This window comes from Hippoglossus hippoglossus, chromosome 8 (genome assembly GCF_009819705.1).
Source record: "Hippoglossus hippoglossus isolate fHipHip1 chromosome 8, fHipHip1.pri, whole genome shotgun sequence".
NCBI lineage: Eukaryota > Metazoa > Chordata > Actinopteri > Pleuronectiformes > Pleuronectidae > Hippoglossus > Hippoglossus hippoglossus.
This window is the reverse complement of record NC_047158.1, coordinates 15494533-15515312: the sequence shown is the minus strand read 5'-3', so window position 1 is coordinate 15515312 and position 20780 is coordinate 15494533. Positions and strand designations below refer to the sequence as shown.

Sequence of the window (20780 nt, the reverse complement as noted above, 5' to 3'; positions counted from 1 at the left end):
ACCGCTACGCTCATACACACATGCACATGTGAGTGGGAGTGGGAGAGAGAGAGGCAGAGGCAGGGGGAGAGAGAGAAACAGACTGTTTTGTGCTGCAGCAGCTGGGTGGGAACAAAAGACGAATGGGGGCAGTTACATCAGAGAGCGACAGAATAAAAGAGACGGATAGAAAGAGAAAAGAAGGCCAACGAGAGAGACAGGCAGCAAAAAGGGGAGACACACTCAGTGATGGAGAAGTAGAGAGAGAACAAGTGAGACTGAAGGCGTAAAAAAAGGGATGAGTTACTCCAGGGAGGTAAACAGAAAGAGGGGGGAAACTTCAAAGAGGGAGAGGGGGAAAGAAATAGACAGACTGAAAGAGAAAGAGAGACAGATAAAAGACAGAGAGCAAAGCTGCTGGTCTGAGTCCAGGGCATGAGGACGGGTAACTGGCAGTTCAGAGAAAGACGGAGAGGGAATGAGAGATACTTGGGGGCTGCAGAGGAGGATAAGGGGAAAGAAGGCATTCCACCACCACCAGCAGCACCAGCACACCGGCACAATTAGTAGGCGTTCCTGCTGTGTCTCTCACAGTGGAGCTGGTTCACTGGCCAGATGCATCCATCTCCCCACCCGTGCACGCTGCAGCCAGCTCGCTTTCATGTCTGCGTTCTGCAGATCTGCACAGAAACGCTCTTGTTCGGTCTCGCACACAAAAGACGCACAGACATACGAGCTGCACATCTGCACGAGGCGCCTCCACCTGCAGTCTACCTGCATGAAAATGTCTAGATGAACATCAAGAGAACATCAAGGCTGAGGAATTAGAGGGAATTCAGCGGTGATGAGTTCAAGACTAATGCAGCAGAGAGAGAAACTTCAGGCACTGATTTGATTTGATTAAATTAGTTGTGTTCTCAAGCTATTTGATGAAAAACGCTTGTGACCCTTTACCTTGAACCTGTGTAATAAAGTTGCATGGAGATGTAACATGTAATTGAAACTCAAGAAGTCATGTTTGTGCTCCATGTGTGTTTGTGATCTGCATTCATGTCACGGTCTCTTTACCCTTCGTCAACAGGACCTGTAAGATATTCCAGTGTACCACCTCCACCACCAACAAGCAAGCACCACCTCTCCGGCCAGGCAAAGGAAAACGCTGTCCGAACAGCCACCGATACCCCCCAAAAAATGATGACTGATGATGGACAGGCTCGTCGGGGCCGGGCAAAGGCAAAAAAAAGGCTGCACTGAGGTGAAGCTCGGGGGCAGACCGCTCCACAGAGAGTAGCTGCTCCCTGAACCTGGCCTGGAAATGTGTGTTCTCAACTGAGCCCGTGACTGGAAGGCAGAAGGCAGCGGCACTGTTTAACAGGAGGACAGCCTGCGCTTTAGAGACTGTGTGCCTGTGAGGCCCAGTGCACAGGGGGGCTGTTTGAAATGCAGAGTGAGGGATGTGTGTGTGTGCGTGTTCTGCCTTTCGATGGCTTGCTATCATATTCAGACACCTGGCCGACACTGATTGGACAGGAGCATCCCTCTGGCCACCTTGTCTGTGGGCCAAGAGTGTGCCCGTGAGTGCGTCTGTGTGTGCGTGTGCGTGTGTGTGATAATCATGAATCTGTCATTCTACGGTCTCATCATCGGTGTGTTTGTGAACATGTGTCTGTGTGAGTGAAGAAGTGCGTCTCATGTTCGAGTACATTTCAAAAAAAGCAGCACCCAACCACCGGGTGTCCCATCTCCACGTGTGCGTTTGTGTTCAAAACAAGAGACAAAAACGAAAAACAAAAAAGGAAGCTGTACATGATGACGTGCTTTACAGGTTCTAAATATTCTGATATTGAAGAGTTAAGAATAAAATGGCCGCAGTATTTTAATATAACGCTCTTATCTTCGGAGATGTATTTTGATGTGCATTATGACTATACGACATCATCGCGTCACCCTTGGTAAATGTCAGGCTTTGTGTTCTTCAGAGAATAAAAATAAGAAATAAGAAAAAAAAAAAAAAAAGTCCATTCAACTGTGTGCACATTCAATATGTACAGTCATCACTTGACAGGTTGCAGATCAGGGCTCCAAGGGTCCAACTGGGGGTCAGGCCATCTCACTTCATGTCTATGTACAGCTCATAAGTATTACTGTTAAACATTGCCATGATGTATAATTATTTCACAGCTCTGCAGAAAGATACACATTCAATTCAGATCTCATGACACACACACACGTTTGTGTATTTCAAATGTAGCTTCTCACTCTGCCATGCTATGTAACAACGCCCGGCACAGGGCGTCAGTTTAAGTACTGGTCATATCAAAAGGAGACATATTTAAGTATTAGAGCATAAAAGAAAGTGCAAAAACGCCACACCAAACTTTCTCTTTTATTATGAAACTCATTATTTAATGGTGTATATAAGTATTTGATGCTGTTTAAATGTAAGATGTGATGTACTAATATAACTGTGTATAGTATTTCCTAGAGATGTTTATTTTCTATAAGATGGAATATGTTATTGCTTATAAAATGTTATTAAAAGAATCCATTGATGAAAAAAAAAAAACGACCTTTTTTGGGAATGTCACCTCAGTTGGAGCATGCCGTTTTATTGATTTTCATGTCTATTTGTTTGGAATTGATGACACAGCATCACTTTGTTTGAAATGTTTTTTGTAACGCCAATGTTAAATATACCAGCACCTTTCAATGCTGCTACGACTGACGCCTGCTCTTTTTGTCTTTACTGAACGTGCACTGACACTGACACACACAAGACAATTCGGATTTCTTAAAACTGTGGTGTTGTACAGAGGGAGGCCGGCAATCAGCCTCCAAAACTATACAGTATGTGCCAGTTTGAAGTTGCCACAATGAACGAGTCATTTCCAATTATCATGACACTTTAACAAAGTTATTTCAAAGCTTGTGCTGTTAAATGTATGGACATGATTTACATGTTCATCATTAATCAAGCCGGATGAAGTTGAATACAGTCAACTAACAAAAGTCAGGAGATTGTCAAACAAACAACAGATCTCGCAGCGTTAAATAAATGAATAAAACAATTCTTGGGTCCTTCCATTGTCCGGATCCAGGTAGTAAATACTTCAAACTTTCTGATTGCAAGAAATCACATAATGTGCAACTATCAACCTTAACTAATGTTCTTTGCTTACAAATATAAAGTTTGACTAAATGTGTTTTGATATATTGTCAGAGGGAAACTTGCCCAAAAAACTTTGATCCCACTACGTGGAAAGACCATGACCTCCTTGCATCATGTTGAAGTTAGTGGAGAGAGACTTTATCTACTTATATTGCATCATCTGGTATCGAACTCATCGGATCATTAACCCGCTGCAGCTGACCACACCAGGACAAAACGCTCAGGACTTCTTTACAAAATGTTTTAATATTTACATCAGAATAAATGATGAACCCAAAGACAAAAGGGAGAGATGATAAGATGTCGGTGAACAGAACCTTGAGACGTGGTTGCTTTACATTCATCTCAAACCAAAGTCTGCCAGTCTTTCACATTAGTGACACACTATAAAAAACAAACCGGTCCAGGGACAAAATAAAACAACACATGCCAAAGTTTTTCCTTTTTACAGTTGTCTAAAAAGTAATAAACAGTGTTTCTCTAGGAGCATGAAACTATAATGACTGAAGAACATGTATTGCTCTTTATGATGAAGCTACAAACAAAACAAACAAAAACACAAGAAAAGATGCACTGCAGGTCCTCTTTGGAAAAGAACAGTCTCTTATTTTGAAATTGTGTCATTATGCTGGAAAAGGTTCACGTTATAGTTTGAGTTGTCGCTCTACGATGCCAGAATTGGATTCTGCCAAATGTCTTTTGATATCACAGTTGCCTGCGTGTGCAACAGTGCAAAAAGGTCAACTGAGTCAGACGACGTGCCGCAAATATCACCTTGATACTGTCGAAATTTTGACACTCGTCACCATGGCAACACAGCACAGTGACTGCATTATTTGGATCTAATCAAACGCTTCCCAATAAAACAGAATCGAGGGAAGAATGTACGCATTTTTTCACTCTGCTTATGCAAAAATACTGCTTAATTAAAGTTCTTACAGATTATAAATACAATTTTAAAATATGTACACTGCGAAACAAAAACATGGACCTCTATGAAAATAACCTCATAAAGCCATATTATTACTTAATGAAATCAGCCTCTCAGGGCTAGTGCAGATACAGACACAGAGCTTGTACAGTGGGACCCCTCAGATCCCCCCAGTGAAACGTGATCAGTACTATCTGGACGACCTGCAGAGCGGCCCCCCACTGTACAAGCCCACAGCTGGACCAATCCGAGTTTGGCCACTTTCCTCCCACGCACGAGCGACACCTCACTCTGCAGCCAATCAGAGCAGCCCGCCACTCCAACCCACTGAGCACTCCTGTCTGTAGAGGATGCATCTGTGTCGAAAAAAGACTGGGGGTGGGACGATACCGAGCAAATGCAGAGAAAATATCTCTTTCACGCTCCACACACACATGCACGCATGCATGCTCACTCACTCACACACACGGAGACCATTGACACACCATCAACCAGGAGGACTTCATGGCTCCTCTCTGTGGAAAACAGTGGCACTGCAATTCAATTTCTCGCGGGGGGGGGGGGGGGGGATTCAGCTCGGTAAGAGAGATAATACTCCGGAGCAACAAGAGTGTGAACACGGTAAGTGCCTTCTGATGTGGGGTTGGGGCGGTGGGAGAGGCAGTCCATGAAGAATATCCTGTTAGGTTGATGTGGATCGGTATAGTTTAATAAATCTGTTCGGTGGCTGCACGCCAAAAATGCCAGGGACTGTGTGGTTGTGTGTCTGTGGGAGCATGTTTGTTTCTATATACAGTGTCCGTGCATGTCTCTCATGCCCCTCCCCTCTCCCCTCTCCCTTCTCTCTAGCTGTTGGTGACCGTGGTGCCACTGCCCAGCTTGATGATCATTTGCTGGCAGTCGTGGAGGGTCCGCTTGTCTCCCAGCTTCTCCAGGGTGCGGGCTGCGTCTGCCAGCATGCCTACCCTTTGGCCGGGAGCCGACAGAAAGGAGGGAGGGAGGTAGCGGCACGCCAGCATCACGGCCTCCGCCTGTTCCCGCTGTCCAGGTCGCGTCTCGCACTCCTCTGCACACACACACACACAAACAAAAAGGAACAATCAACGTTGCTGCCGCGCTATTCCGGGTGAGCTTTTGGATGTGATCAGCCGCCGACAGCCAGATCAGACTTCAACAGCTTATTGTTTAATTACTGATGGGATTTAGTGCAGTGAATAATTGGCCAAAAAAGATGAGGAGCTGATTAGAGCCACTGATTACAACCATTCAGTGTCTCTCAGCGCGCTACAACTTTTATTAAAAATGTTGAAAAGAAATCAAGAAAATCTGCATGATTGAGGTTTATTAGTAATCTCTCAATTTTTTGGATCGTTTTTTCTGCAACCTACTTTAATTAGAGCTTTGTACTAGAGCAATTTAACAACAGAAAACTAAGTAAACTTGTGATTAAGGTACAGAACATGTCACGATACCAGTGTACAGGGGAAATAAGGGTAGGCAATGCATTGAAAATATCAAACCTAATCTAATTAGGCCCCTCAGAAAAATGTGGAAAAAATAAACAATAGTGTGCACAAATTCAGAATCTCAAGAACAGCAATTAATACAAAAACAATGCTGCAGAACTGCTTGTGCAGAGTGGATGAAAAACAAAGATCAGCATCTCTACACACCTGTCTTGGCTCCAGGGGTTGCTCTGCGTCGCAGCGAGCGATCCAGGAGCTGATGTGTGCGGGTGGGACTGGCCCCCGCCATCAGCCTGGCTGTAGCTTCATGGAGAAACAACTGGAGAGAGATGGAGGGGAGGGAGAGAGATGAGAGAAGCGGAGGCGGAGGCAGAGGAGGAGGAGGGATGGGAGCGAGTGATGATGACTCACACAGAATGTTCGGCTCTACCTCAGAGAGACTTTGAAGCCTTGTGAACAACGCTGCTAAACACTTGCCTCAGGGGTGCGTGTGCGTGTGTGTGTGTGTGCGCTTCCAACACCTCCCAGCTAATTTCCACAGAGGATTGTAGCATGGGCTGCCTGCAAATATGTGCACAGGAAGTATTTGTATGTCTATACTGAGTGCATCTCTTAAAGCTTTGCATTTTGTGTTTGCGTTCTTCATGCTATTGTCACGTCAGGTATGTGCAGCATGTACGGATCCGTCTTGATGCCGGTGTGTCGATCTTATACAAGCGGTTTAAAGAGCATTTACAAAAAGGCACAGTCTAATGAGTTGCAGTTTAAAGAGTGTGCGTCGGTGTGTTGTTCTTGGTTTAATAATTCCCTTAGTGTGTGTCAATCAAAGATTATTTGTGGTGTTCGAGCGAGAGGATATAAAAGTTCGGCAGTATGTCAGTGACAATGTTTCACTGTGAAGTTTCACGAATGCATGAGCTCAACTTATATAATGAAATCTAAAAGTGGTGACTAATCCTCTCATACATACTCGTCGCATTGCAGGTCTGAAGGTGTGCGCCAGCTTGCGTAGGGAACTGAGATCTTGCTGGAAGCCCTGGAGCTCCGGTGGAGAGGCCTGGTGGGGCCCCGCTGGGCCACTGGTGCCCACCGGCCCTGACCCCGCGGGACTGGCCCCTTGTTGCTGCAGACGCCATACGTTGGTCCTCATCACCAACAGCAGATCACACAGGAGCAACTGGATGACCTAGAGGGAGAAGAACAGGATTTAGACTGAGGAATGAAGGACATAAATAACTCCACAGCAAATGGAAAAGGACTGAAGACCTGGAGACTGAAATATAAGAAATATGCAGTTAGGTCTCAAATGTCAAGTTCTTTCCATAGGTGTTAATGGTGGATGATACCATGCGTCTCTATTTCAATCTTCAAATGGAAAAACAATACTATAATAACTAATAAACAAAGACAAACAGGAGAACTTAGGAATTGTTAATAATGTCAACTTAAGCTGTTTTCAGACATAAACTCCAGCACACACGGGCAATTTGTTTCACAGGATCTTGACCACAGACACTTCCAAATGCGGACTGGAGGAGGCGAGAATCGAACCACCAACCTTCTGGTTAGTGGACGACCACACCTATAAGAGTGATATGAGATTTTAATTTGCACCATTTCATCTAGTGGAAAAACTTGCATTTTCTTAAGTGGAATTCCAAAGTTTTTCAGACACATTTCTAGGGAAAATGTGATTCAATAAGTACTTAACACAATGAGACTAAATATCATGAGTCGTATTAACATTAACAAGTATTGTATGTTTGAAAAGAAAGAGACTCTAGCCCACACGAACAGGTCTCAACGTACTGGTGGAGGACATTTCATTGTGTGCGTTCTGCTGTTTGTGGCCCAGCTCTGTGTTGCATAGCAGGTACATTGCACTCTACTGAGACACACATGCAATGCAACTACAATGCACTACAGCTCTGTCCGTAGACAAACGCACACTGTGAGCCGCCTCTCCACCAGCATTACCATCTGCTAAACGCCAGAGGGAAGGACACCATGGTATCACAGAGTGGGAGTTGCTGTCGGGGAGCCGCTGTCTGTGGTTAAAGTGTGTGTGGCTTTGTATTGTGAAAAGAGTGTGTGTGTACTTAAGAGATAATGTGCGGGCAATTTCCTGTGTTTACAATTTCATACACACAGATGTGTGGGCACATCTGTCGCTGTGTGCGAGTGTTTGTTTTTTTCTTGATTTTTAATGCGAATGCGGTCGCCTTTGCAAAATTCCACTCAGCGGAATAATAAACATCAACAGGACGTTTATGTGTACAAATCTGGAAGTGCTTGTGCCTGTGTGTGTGTGTGTCTGTGTGTTTGTGTACCTTGTCTAAGCTGGAGCTGTGGCAGTGTGGTCCTAGGTTGAGGCTGTCTCGGAGCACAGCGCTGGCCTTGTCGCTGTAGCTCAGACTCAGTTGGCAGTTTTCTGGCTTGGACAGCAGAGCTCGCACTGCCCTGAATGTGTTCAGACACGCTTTGGGCAGAAGACTCCTGACAGAGCGAGGGGGGGAAAGAGACAGAGGACACAGGTTAAAGCACTGGAAGTGTGGTATTGGCAGATGAGGGTAATGCAACGTACTCTTCTTTGACCGGCTGTAGAATTTTCAGTGTGTCTATGTCCAACTTACTCTGCATTCTGCAGACTGCGGGGCAGGTGCTCCACAGTCGGATACAGTCTCTCCGCGGCAGCATCATCTCCTTGGAGCCAGTTGATGATAACCACAGCAACCGAAGACCACCACTTGGAGTGCGGGTCGCAGCCTGGTTTTTGGAACAAATCAGTCAAAAGGTGAGACACCAGCAGCAGACAAATCTCCCACTGTCCATTTTCACATGCTTGAGTACACACACACACACACACACACACACACACACACACACACACACACACACACACACACACACACACACACACACACACACACACACACACACACACACACACACACACACACACACACACACACACACTCACTCACTCAGCTTTCTATATCTTGCCCTCTGAATCAATCCATTTCTGCCCTCTAGCATAGTTGTAGAGGAGGTAACCAATTTCATAACTTCCTCTTAAGGGAAGACGTCTCCGTTTAAATTGGGGAACACACACACAGGCACTTGACACAGTGTGTGAGCAACCTGAGGCTCTGCCAACAAACGTCTCCTATTAAATCCCTGCACAACCTCCCTCTCCCTCGCGGCTCTCAAGGTGATCACCGATTTGACAGCACTGAAGATAGATGAAGCAATCTAGCGGATGCCTCCCCTTCACCTAGCTCCCTTTCACTCAGATCAGTGATCAGTGAGGACAAAGGCAAGTGGTGGGCGGGTGGAAGCCAGCCCTGCAGAAATCAAGCTACTCGATCTCAGTAGTGTAAAAGTTAACTTCTTCTCATGGCCCCGTTATTTTTGCAAGCGCATTATGGTAATGGGACACTCGGGCAGGTGAGGAAAAGATGCAAGAAAAGCAAATGAAACACTCAGGGAAGAAGATAAATAGTAATGAAGTCAGGAGTGCAAATCTAGAATTGAATGTGATGATGTACTCGAGCAACAGAAGTAGTTTCAGTCAGCGAGTGTTCACTTGCCAAAGTTTTTAGGAGCTGATTTTGTGCAGGGATTCAACAACAGAGGCCATACTGTTGCCAATGACATTAGAATATCACCACAAATCAAAGTTTTCTATAATATCCAATATAAAATGTCCTCACAGTGGTGGGTTTTTAAACCCTCATACATAAAGCAGAGACATAAACGTGTTGTTAACACAAATGACAAGGGCCACAGTGACCTACCAGTCACAGTAGCCATGTTGGAGCCGATTGCAAAGGACTGGGATGTGGCGCCAGCAGCATCTGATGCGCTAATCAACAGCTGGAGGTACTGCAGGGCATCGGCGTACTCCCTGAGGACAAACACACACCGAATGGTTATTTCGCTGCCTCATCATCAACATGTAATGACCATTTCAAAAACATATAATGAGAATTTACTCTATTTTTCATAGTCTGTCATGCTATCCTTATTCTTAATGTTGTTCTCCTTGATGGTGTCTATTCACACCTAAATAATGCCAAATAGTAAATCAATCATGATGGTATAAAAATCAAAGTGGTGTCAAAAACAGCTATCTGGAGGTGTGTTGGCTTTTCTCACCCCTCGCCCTGGCTGGGACTCGTCTGAGGCTGGGCCACACAGTACAGAGCCTTCTCCAAGAGGTGCTCTCTGAATGCCTGAGTCACCTGGGCCAGAGGATCCACTGCAACAGTACCAGCAAAAGATTTTATTATGGGATAGACTTATGAGATCGGCCTCAGTTTCAGGTGACACATTTCCAGAGGTTTCAAAGTCACTTTGGCTTTACAAGAATAAAGTTACACATTAACTATGTCATTTTTGCACACACTGACCTGTATTGCCAGCCTGGCTGTAGATGCTTTCTTTGGGAGTGCTGCGAATAGCCCAGTCCCCATCGACAAAGAAGCGGTGACCCAGTGGGTGACAGAGCCACTGCATGGCCGGAGGCACGCTGCCACTGGACGACAGGCACGCCTGACGGGCGCTGCTCAGGAAAGCACGCTGTGACAAACAAAGGGTTGAGTTAACTTCTGCACTCTTATTTCTTCAATGAGAGGAGTGTTGACAGAATCACACAGCTTAATCATTAACTGATTTGGTTCATTGTAGTTTCATTGCCACGTCCCAGTTATGGTAAAAACAAATGAACTAAATGTCAACTCTGAACTGCTTGCTGTTTACGGGTGTTTAAAGTACAAGGGGACTTACAGAGGTGAAATGCAGGATCCTGGGCAGGCTGGCTTTGACCCGTAGAGCTGCAGAGACGTAGACCTCAGCCAGCGTGGCTACAGGCAGACAGGAGCCAGAACACTCTGCCAGGTTCACTGCACTCAAAGCCATGTGCACTGCTGATAGGTGGCTGCCATTCAATTTACCTGTATGCACAGACAGATTTGAAAAATGTACTGTTATAGAGAACAACAGTGATGCAAGAATGAAAAAAAGAGCCAAGGTGGTCAGGTGATATTCACTGAAGCCAAAGGATTTTGAAACCTTCTTTTTTTGGCACAGAGAAAACATAAGCTTACCCTCGCAGGAGAAAAGGGGGGCAGAGTTTCTCTTAAATCTCCTGAGATTTTTGTCACTTCAATATGCCACTCAAATGCGTTCAGTCTACCACAATCGCTTAATCCAGAAACAGGGTTTTTTCCCACCAACCAACCTGTCATATGAAGCTGGTGCAGACGGTGGTAAACCAGGGCAGCGTCACGGCTGCTTTTGCAAGCATCCTCCTGCAGGGGGCGGTCAGAACGCAGGCCTCCAGCTCTAGCAGCAAGCCAGCGGCCCACCCAGACCCGCTGGAGGCAGAATCTTAGCAGAGACCACAATGCAGCACAGGCCAGGTCCAACTGGGAGATGGGTAAGGGGCGACCGAGAGCCTTTAGACACGTCCACAGGTTCTGACTGGCCTGGGCAAAATCACCCTGGGGAAGGTAAAAGAGACAGAATGACAAGGTTGAACAGATAAATGGTGACCCAGAGTAGGTCGCTAAAGACAAGTAGACGATAAAAGTAACTCCTGAGAATATTTTAAGGACAAAAAAAATACATACTCTTGCAAGGTCCAGGTCAGCCTGCTTGCGGTGCCTCCAGAACAAAACAGAGGATCCAGAGTGGGGTCTGGTTACAGGTTCTCCATACACCAGCAGACGGATCAGAACTCCCGACACCAGAATACCATTCAGAAGCCACACAAGTATAGTTGGAAGCATCCAGTCCATCCAGCCCCATGATTCCGCTATAGAGGACAAAATAAAAACAGTGTCATATTTTAGAAAACATTACATGAAATTGTAGCCCTACCCTCCCGTCATCTATCCATCCATACCTGCAATATTCACACCCAGAACGCTCCTGCCTGCGTGATGGGCGGTGGCAGCTGCAGCGCTTCCAGCTGAGCTGCTGCCGGATGAACACAGCAGAGCAGCCAGAGGGTTGAGAGACAGGAAAAGAAAGGTGAAGGTGCAGAGCGCCATGCGGGAACGGTCTAACATTCCGCCAGCACTGCTGCTGGCTGTCGATCTGTCCACCGCACCCGTAGTTGGCTGTTACATAGAAGAGAAACCAGAGATAAAAATGTGTGTTTAAAAAAAATACTGATACAAAGAGCCTCCGTTTATGCAGCACCACAGAAGTATAGACAATGACTACATCTGCTTCAGTTTACAGAGCCTTTTTTCAACCTGCTCCATGTTAACTCTATATGTATGTAAAGAGCAACCACACAATTTAAAAGCATCCGCTTATGGCATTATGGTAATTAAGTGACCTGTTAACACATAAGCAGGCAGTGATTCACTGTCTCCCTTGAGGACAGTTTGCTCAGTTAAAACATGGACCCAACCCCTCATCTGATGTGAAACACCTCTGCTGACTGCAGTTTCACTGAGAGCTGCATACCGTGGTCTCTTCCCCCATCGGACTGTCGGGCTCTGAGTCACTGCCACAGTGTGAGAAAGATGTCGGAGAGCCCACGTCAGAAGCTGGCGGGGTCGGCAGCTCGTTCTTCACATCAGCCTGTCCATCTACCTCCATGGCAACCAGGTCTTTGAGAGACTCTGAAGGAGGAGGAGAGATGAGAAGGGCATTAACCGAGGGTCAATCAGTGGCATAAAAGCAAATACATCTTCAGCCTTTACTCCCACTTACTTAGAGGGAATAGAAGACTATTTTCACATTGGTCATTTCAGGAGAACAGTAGCTATCAATAGACCTCATCACAAAAAGGTCAACTTACTCTGAATGAATTGAAATGAACTGTCGGCAAACTGTTAAGGAATAAAGAAGAGAGAAAGACTTGAAGCACGTACTGTTTTTCTGGGCAGCCATTTTAAGAGCCATGTTCTCCTGTTTGAGTTTCTGGTTGGTCTGCTGCAGGTAGCGGATGTAGTCGATGGCTTTCTTCAGCACTGCAGACTTGTTGAGCTTAGAGGAGAAGAAAAAGACGAGACTGACTGAAACCCAATGCTAAACATGACGTCATGACAGAGTTACACAGAATACAGACACCAGAAAACGTCAATACCCTGATATTAAAAGCTACAATATCCAATTTTACTAGTATCGGTAGTGTCTGTTTACTACGAGTTGCATCAATCCTCTGCTTCCACTTAAAGCATAGTGGCCACATCAACAAGATGAGAGGCATGGCTGCTAATACAAGACCTATTGTTGGTTGACAAGGCCGACGCAAGACGCAAAGTATGGCATTATGTTGACAGTCAAGGCAAGCCCATCTGTAAAAGATGTTTACGTGCAGAAGGGAACCAACATGTAAGACTTGGCAAAGCATCTCACCAACAGACATGCAGACAGAGACGGGTCAGTGAATGTGATGGATAAGAAAAAAAAGGTCTTGCGTTTATCATTGAAAAAAAGATTTAAACATCAGAGATGATGAGGAATTTAAGGGCGATAATAACTGATGACTTAGTCTTTGTAGCTAACTTAGCAAAATGGCAAACATCCCTATTAATATCAATATCTCAAATGTAACCAAGCCCAAATTCTAAATGATGTTTTACTAATTAATGGATTAATATTCACCTGTCTTTTTGTCGTCTCTGTTTTTAGGGTGACTGTGTCCAGGGACTAGAGATGAAAAAGAGGATCTTGGCTACCTCATTCAACTTTTAGCAGTTTTTGAATTAATGTGCACTGCACCTTTACATAAAATTAGCTAATAAATAAAACTAACAACTAAATATGATGATAAATGTGCTTTTCTTACCTTGGCCTCAGTACCAGCCACCAGGTCTTTGAGCTCCAAAATTTTGTCGTTGATGGAGGAGCGGTAGCGCTTCTCGATGGCGTTGTGAGCAGTGCGCTTCTCCCCCTTGTGGGGAAAGCCAAGCGGCTTACCGCTGATGGCGATGCGGTTGATTGGGAGCTTGTCAGTATCCACCATGACTGGCATGGTGGTCAGGATGGTGCCACTGCCCATAAAAGCCTGAGGGGAGGGGGGAAACAGGAGAGAGGAGATAAGGAGTTGGAAAACCTTTCTGTCATCGCATCCAACATGTTTAAAGTCAGTGGCAATGCCTTAAACAAGGTGCACTGCATGGTGTTAGCATTGAGCTAACATGAAAAACAAGGTCCCTACTTGTATTGAAGTGCTCTGTACTGGGTTGGTGGTGGACAGGGATGTGGGGGAGGCCATTGTCGTGACTATGCAGGGGTCATGTTTCAGGGTGGTCAGCAGCAGAGACTCCGCCTTGATGAACTGGGGCTGCAGCAACACCTGGGAAACACACTGTTAACAGTCACATGACATACAAACCAAAGACAACGCTGCATATATTTGGCTTGTGCCTGTTCAGTGAAGCTCATTCACACGGCAATCCCGTTCACTTACCGGTACTTGCTGAATGTGTTGTGCGATGGTTTGAGTGGGCTGGCTTGTCGTGGTGGCCAGCAGAGAAGCGGTGGTGGTCAGACCTTGGAGCTGAGCATGGATGGTCACCGGCTGGAGGCTTGGAGGCGAGGATGACAAACTGGTGGCGGGTATGCTGATGCTGGTGGGGCTGACAGCTGGAAAGTAGGTATGCAACAGATTTGTTTTTAAAAAAATATCCACAGCAACAATCCATGGCATCACGTGCTTTTTTTTTGGCAACTACACAATTGCCATTCCATTATTCAACAAACAAGTTATGCAGGAAATTCTACCGCGCAGGAAGTAATTGCTAAATTTATTTAACCTTGCTATAGTGAGTCAGAATTAAAGTTTGTTGTTTGAAGAATTCCAAAATTTAGTCAAAAGCCTCTGCTGTAATTTTATAATTGCACAATGATTATACAAAATGTGTTGTTATTGTTGCAACTCTAAAAGCGAGAGCTACTTTTGCTACACTTCACACCGATCAAGCCATTGTCTATGGATTTGTAGGCCAAAGGTGGTGAACTGCAATCCCATTAGATATAAGTGAGGGCAACATTCAGTGTGTCACCTTATCGTTCTTATCAGCTCCAACTGGGCTGCTGATTGCAATGACCTCTCGGCGTCTGGGTCGGGGAATTTTCCCAAGTAATAAAAAAGTATTACATCAAAAAAAAGTTTTATTTCCCCCATTAAAACAAACAGCAACAATCAGGGTGTCAAAGGTTTACTGTGCACATGTCCGCTGCCTGTCTCTTACTTGTTCAACTATATTCAAACAAAGACATACAAATACAGTACGTGCATATGCAGACGTGTACATGTGCAACGGGACTTTCCCAGAAAAATAATTTTTCATTGAGCTCACACACTCACACTGCTGAGCAAAGTCTATTAGATTAGGACTTGGACATGCGATCAAATGAGGTTGATTAACCCGGTGTCGTAGCTTGGGAAATGTAACACACACGAAGAGACACCGTGCTGGGCACTAGAGCTTCATTTGTGGGAGACTATCGAAGCCGGGCATGCACGGAAACCCAAATCTGCTTTAAACTACATTGACCTGGTGTCGTAATCCATTTAAAACTTAATGATCTATTTTTAGCTGAAGGTGGGCACAAAACACAAAACACAAAATTAAAACCTGCTAACATTTAGTAGCAAAAACGTCATCCATTTACACACATACATATTTTAGTTTTTAATATCTAGCATTTCCTACTATTTTTAAACAGATGCTGTTCTACATTCTTACATTGTTTACTATGTCAGTATGTGATTGTAAGGTTTGAACATAATGCTGCCAGCGAATGGATGGTTTTTCCGTATGAATCTTTCCACTAGGAAATGTTCAGAAAATAAATGAAAAGATTATAATGAAAGGGCAACAGGAACACGACTGTCGGAGGACAACTGGATTCGGTGAAGCAGATTGAATGATGGATATTGGAATGATCCAACGACAACGCTCAATCCCACAGCAAAACAAAGGTAAAGCAACAATGACCCATATCACAATACATTTAAAAGCTCTCAATTTAGGTCATTTACCTGAAGAGATATTAAGATTTTTCTTTTTCTAAGCAATCTTAGAGACAAAAAAAAAGCAGTTATAGACACTAGTATATGTCTTTGCCAATAATGAGTGCTTACTTGTGTAGACGTTGGGGCTGCTGAAGTTACTCCGGGCTTGTTGAGACTGAGCCTGGACCTGATGTTGTGTCTGTGGCTGGGGCTGCATGGGAGTCTGGGGCTGCATGGGAGTCTGGGGCTGCATGGGAGTCTGGGGCTGCATGGGAGTCTGGGGTGCAGGGGAGGTGAAGGGAGTCTGGGGTGCAGGGGAGATGAAGAGAGTCTGGGGTGCAGGGGGGGTGAAGGGAGTCTGGGGTGCAGGGGAGGTGAAGGGAGTCTGGGGTGCAGGGGAGGTGAAGGGAGTCTGGGGTGCAGGGGAGGTGAAGGGAGTCTGGGGTGCAGGGGAGGTGAAGAGAGTCTGGGGTGCAGGGGAGGTGAAGAGAGCCTGGGGCGTGGAGCTGAACACTGGGCTCGTTCCAGGTGAGCCATGAGGTGAAGCAGCCTGGGCTGGCTGCGACGGGCTGAGAATGGGCTGGGGCAGCGACACCTGGGGTTGTCTGAGGGTCTGGGCCGGCTGCGGGGACGCCGGCTGCTGCCTTGGTGTGGAGTTGGGCACCTGGGCCAAGGGGGACTGCTGGAAAGTGGGAGGCTGGAAGGCCTTGTCTGGGGTGGAGGAGCTACGGGTGATGGGAGGGCCCAGAAGTGCATCCAGGTGGGGGTTGCTGCTTAGGATGGAGGAGGAAGATGGAGGTGTGGTGGTGGTGGTTGGAGGGGCAGCTGGTGTGATGGGCTGGGTCAGACCAGGAAGCTCTTGAGTGGGTGGGGGCCCTGTGTATGGTGTATCAAAGAGTCCTCCAAACTCCATGTCCTGGTTGTTGATGAGCTGTAGCATATCTAAAAATGGAAGAGAAAATAGAATCACCATCACTTTTATTGAAAGTAGATTTTGTAAAGATAATTTTGGTGCCCATACACACTCGAAATTAACAAAGCCTCCAAGTTCTTATCAAATACAGTTCTGAAAGACAACTTTATAAGAACTGGTTTTCAGTTTGTCTTACTGAAAACAACCATCAGTATTCTTAAATGTCTTTCCTATATTGTTTGTCCAATAACAAACAGGAATTCCAATCTGCAACTGCATTCTTATCTGCATCGCCAGGTACCCATGTATTAACCCTGAGTGTTTATGATACCACAGCTCAGAGAAAGCTCGCAAAAGTAAATATAACAATAGTAATAAGGCAAATAAACAGTGTAAAAAAGCTTGAATCTAAAAATGTATCTATTAATTTAACACTTTCTTGTCTCGTTTTCGAACTAAAAAAAAATAGGAATTGAAACCAGGATTCAATAAAATCAAGACAAACGATGATGGAAAACACATAAACTGTTTGTTTAATGTCCGTCAACCCGTGAGCTCTCAGGGCTGTGAATGGTATTCCTGCAGCTGTGGGCCTGGGTACTACAAGAATGAGCAGGCAGCTTTGATACTGAAGAGTGATGAAACCAACTTAATGATGAACTATAGCAACTAATGACTAATAGTTGATCAATTATATCAGGAGAACATTTTCATATCGATAATTATCCCTATAAACTTCAGTCTGATTTTTGCTCCTGAGCTGAGGTTGTGGTTTTCCAATCTTCTTTATGAGTAATGACAATGACACACAGCCAAATATGTTATAAACCTGAGATAGATGAATTATGTTACACCTCCTCACTGCGCTTGCACAATGCGTAGGCAAAAAATAAAAAGTGAACCCTTGAACCCTGAATATTGCTATTGATGAAATTTATATTAATGTTATTTTATTGCACAGTCGTAGTTCTCATACGCAAAATAAGCAGAAAAAGAAATGTGTGTGTGCTTAAGTCAAAACTGAGAAAGACAAGGCTCAAATAGACGTGGCTGCACTGAGCTCATAGGTTTATAGAGGCCAGTTATATTCTGGCCCTGGAAAGAGGCCAACTTCACTAATAAAGTCTCAAATTGTGGCCCTGATTAAAACCTATCAGGGGCACATCAGCAATAAATTAAAAAACAGGACTCCGTGTCACTCTCCCCGCTGAGTGTTGTGTCTGCAGCGGTGAAACGCAGCAGCAGCAGCACTGGGTTTGTAAGCCAGTGTTTTGGTATGAGGTGATCGCTCTTGACCAATCACAGCTCGCCTCGGAGACTTGCTATGCCGATCAGCCCAAGACGGGGAAGAGAGGCCGCGCTTGTGCGCAGCTTCACACGAGGTTACCAGCGAGCAGCGAGCACCGAGGGTTACTGGCGGTCACACGCGGGAGGGAGGATGGCGAGGATGTGAGGATGTGAGGCTGCGTCCCCCCCCCCCACCCCCCAGGCGGCTGTTTACTCAGCTTATCACCAACACACGTTGACTGTTGTTTTAACTGCATATTGGCCGATTACAGGGAAATGTCCCGAAAACATGAAAATATAACACAACTGATGCATGTGTCTGTTAAACAAGCATTTTCTGTCTTTCTAAAAAAAAAAAAGACGTTTGTGATAGGATACGTAAATACGCACAAGGCTTTAATCGAACCAGTGTATTGATTCCATTGACAAAACAGCAGCATGCAATTAAACACAATATAATTGTATATAATTGTGTTTTGGGGGCTGAATGAATCCAGCATATGAGAGTGATCGGTGAACTGAGGCTAGCTGAACCCAGCGGAGAGGAATGAACGCCAGTAACCCCTGTATGTGGAGCAGCCGGGGGGGGCGGGGCACACTTGCCACTATCCAGCAGCACGTTATTTCCACATATTAGCCTGAGCCATTAAACCCCCACTCTAATTACCCGGTTGTTCTTAATGCACAGCAAAAACAACCTGGTGTGTATGTGATCTGATAAAAGATCCTCCGAAGAAGAACAGCAGCTAGCTTAGTGTTTAATGTGAGCTAGTGGGGCTAATTGATAGTAGCTAACACACGCTACGAGCTGAACGCTGTGTTTTGGTCACTGCTGTTGAATGTGAAGTGTGAACATGGAGTAAATACTATCCGGAGAACACAGGAGACGAGTCGGAGGGATGAGTGGAGCAGTGACAGGCTGGGGGGGGTTAGCACACGTTAGCTGGCAGCCGCCGTTACATTAGCTTACCATCAATGTCGCTCAACAGGGCCGTGTCAATTTCGCTGGGATCGTGTAGCGTCAGCGTCGGATCCAGGTTATCCAGCGAGGGATCGTCAAAGGACAGGCTGTCCATCTTCGCTGCTGTGTGCGGTCTTCCCACGGTGGTACTGTGACCGGGCGGTCTGTATCGCTCAGATGATGGGGAGGCAACGAAAAAAAGAAAAATCAGGCAAACGCGTCTCTCCCTACATCAAGAGCCAGGAGCCGAGAGGGGCCGAAAACACGAAGCGTCCACTAGCTCCGCAGCCCGAGCGCCATGATCGCGCAGAGAAACTTGTCAAACCAAGTCAAACACTGAGGCTCATTCAGCGGTCACTCACTAACGTGGGTGCCGAGCAGAACCCGCCCAGCCGGCCCGGTGACTGACAGGCGCGCGGGGCCAATCGGCGCAGTCGCAGTGGATTTCCCACGTCCCGTGTGTGGACTGTGTTGACTGAAGGAGGAGACAGCATGTGGAGCATCCGATCATAATAATGGATGACGCTGCACAAGAAGACAACGATTATCAATGTAGAGGAACAAACTCGTGCAATGGATCAATTGTGTCTGATTGCATCCATCTGAAAAGCAGCATGTAATTTATTTAAATACACTGAACAAATGTTATATGTTACTTTATGCAAATCCAGCCCCCTACCACCATATTCCCCAGCAACCATATTTTTTATTGAACTGTTTTTATTGAAGGAAAAACAGCGTGCATGTGTTTATCGTGGGCTTGCCCCTCGGTAGCCAATCAGAAACGAGCAGGCGTGGTCAAGCGGAGAGTCAAGTTTGTTCGACGCGGAGCCGTGACACCTCCTGTAGAACCAGACAAATCCGACCAATGGGAAGCCCAGGAACCGAGTGGGGTGATCTGACGTCACAGCACTGAGTCTAGCGATTACATCATGTGTTTCTCCCTCTCTCTCTCTCTGCTGAAATGGAAGTGGCAGCAACAGGGAGGTGAGGTGGAAGGATGCAGGTGGGCAAAAATAATACAAGACAGGAGATACATTTTCCATATTTGCCCGATGAATACCCCCTCTCAAAAAATAAAAATAAATAAATAAACCCATCCTCTCATTACAGTTTATACATTTAATTTATCTTGGGCACAGTCAGGCCTTCTCCTGTAAACAACACACTTAAATAACTAATAATACAAACATGGGCGGTGCAAGCTTCTCAGATCAGCATCAGTAAACTATAGCATGAACGTGCTGCACTTCAACCCAAGGTGGACACCCACAAAGGCTCACTGGGGAAGTAGGTCAGTGACCTAGAGAAGCACCGCAAAGTTGTTGTTTGCATTAGGGAAGTGGAGTGATATAGAAACCTTGTGTGGTGCGTTTGTGTAAAGTCTCAGATTAGATCTGGAGAAACCTGACCGTGGAGGTGTGCAACATGTGACTTTTAAAAAACAAAACCAAAACAAATTTGCCAGAACAGAATTTGTTTACATTTTGCATGTGGATCAGAATGGATGGATTGCACACTAACCACCAGATGGGAGGGGAGGGGGGGTGAGAGGCTCATGTGATAGTTTATGACCAGTGCAGTGAAAGGTTGACGCCAGGTTGCATCAGCACCAGCGTGAAGAAGACAAAAGAAATTGACACAGACACCTTCAATGGAAAATAACCACACGCAGTTGTGAGGTAGAGGTCACACATTGCTAGTGTTTTATTGGGCAGTTATATACGTGCATTAGGTCAAACAAAAATCTGACCATCAGTAATGGCAGCAGGCGGCACAGCCAAACAGACACAGGAGCCCCACGGTTAGAAGTCAAGCCCCTCTCCCTGCCGCGTCCACAACATATCCACTAAATGCTCCGTCTCGTCAGTATTAAAAAGACATTCAGTTACCATGTTGAGAGGAATACATGTTGCCATAAGGACGTAAGCTTCATAAAAGCAAGTAACACAAAACACTCTGTTACAGGTCCAGAGATACATAAACACACAAACACAGAGAAAAGTTCCCTTTTAAAGGATCTCCTGTTACATTTTTAGTAACTGTTTTCAAAAATAACACAATGGTTGATTGCCGATTTAACGCTATC

The 20780-nt window shown here is 45.5% G+C and overlaps 2 protein-coding genes across 6 annotated transcripts in view; one reads left to right on the top strand and one right to left on the bottom strand.

Moving 5' to 3' along the window:
* The window catches only part of LOC117766862 (retinoic acid-induced protein 1), a 53872-nt gene extending 51168 nt beyond the window's left edge, over nt 1-2704 (top strand). Inside the window, exon 5 of one of the 2 annotated variants that reach the window (XM_034594257.1) lies at nt 1061-2704. In XM_034594257.1, the coding sequence (XP_034450148.1) occupies nt 1061-1069 (9 nt within the window). In that variant the 3' untranslated portion in view covers nt 1070-2704. The remainder of the gene's footprint in view (nt 1-1060) is intronic. The other variant, XM_034594258.1, reaches the window with a different exon arrangement.
* A 670-nt stretch (nt 2705-3374) lies between these two features.
* srebf1 (sterol regulatory element binding transcription factor 1) lies at nt 3375-19308 on the bottom strand. 4 transcript variants are annotated; one of them, XM_034594261.1, is made up of 21 exons: nt 18701-19307; nt 15814-16472; nt 15660-15759; nt 13980-14155; nt 13728-13865; nt 13356-13574; nt 13172-13216; nt 12436-12550; nt 12026-12183; nt 11454-11670; nt 11179-11363; nt 10788-11049; nt 10334-10500; nt 9958-10126; nt 9704-9806; nt 9343-9452; nt 8179-8311; nt 7876-8041; nt 6516-6731; nt 5753-5864; nt 3375-5145 (listed from the first exon to the last, which is right to left on the bottom strand). In XM_034594261.1, the coding sequence occupies exons 1-21, from the start codon at nt 18804-18806 to the stop codon at nt 4925-4927; spliced, it is 3777 nt and encodes a 1258-aa protein (XP_034450152.1). In that variant the 5' UTR covers nt 18807-19307; the 3' UTR covers nt 3375-4924. The 4 variants fall into 4 exon arrangements, with proteins under 4 accessions (XP_034450152.1, XP_034450153.1, XP_034450150.1 ...); XM_034594262.1 differs by having other exon boundaries at nt 15976-16472; nt 18701-19304; XM_034594259.1 differs by having other exon boundaries at nt 15660-16472; nt 18701-19308.
* Between the last annotated feature and the right edge of the window lie 1472 nt (nt 19309-20780).

What these genes read in the sequence shown, in the direction of transcription:
- srebf1 (XM_034594259.1), bottom strand. Translation starts at nt 18,806, where the DNA reads ATGGACAGCCTGTCCTTTGACGATCCCTCGCTGGATAACCTGGATCCG. An exon ending in CAGCCCCAACGTCTACACAA is followed by an intron (nt 14,156 to 15,659) that starts GTAAGCACTCAT and finishes CCTACTTTCCAG; the next exon opens with CTGTCAGCCCCACCAGCATC. An exon ending in CAGAGACGACAAAAAGACAG is followed by an intron (nt 12,551 to 13,171) that starts GTGAATATTAAT and finishes TTCTCCTCTAAG; the next exon opens with CTCAACAAGTCTGCAGTGCT.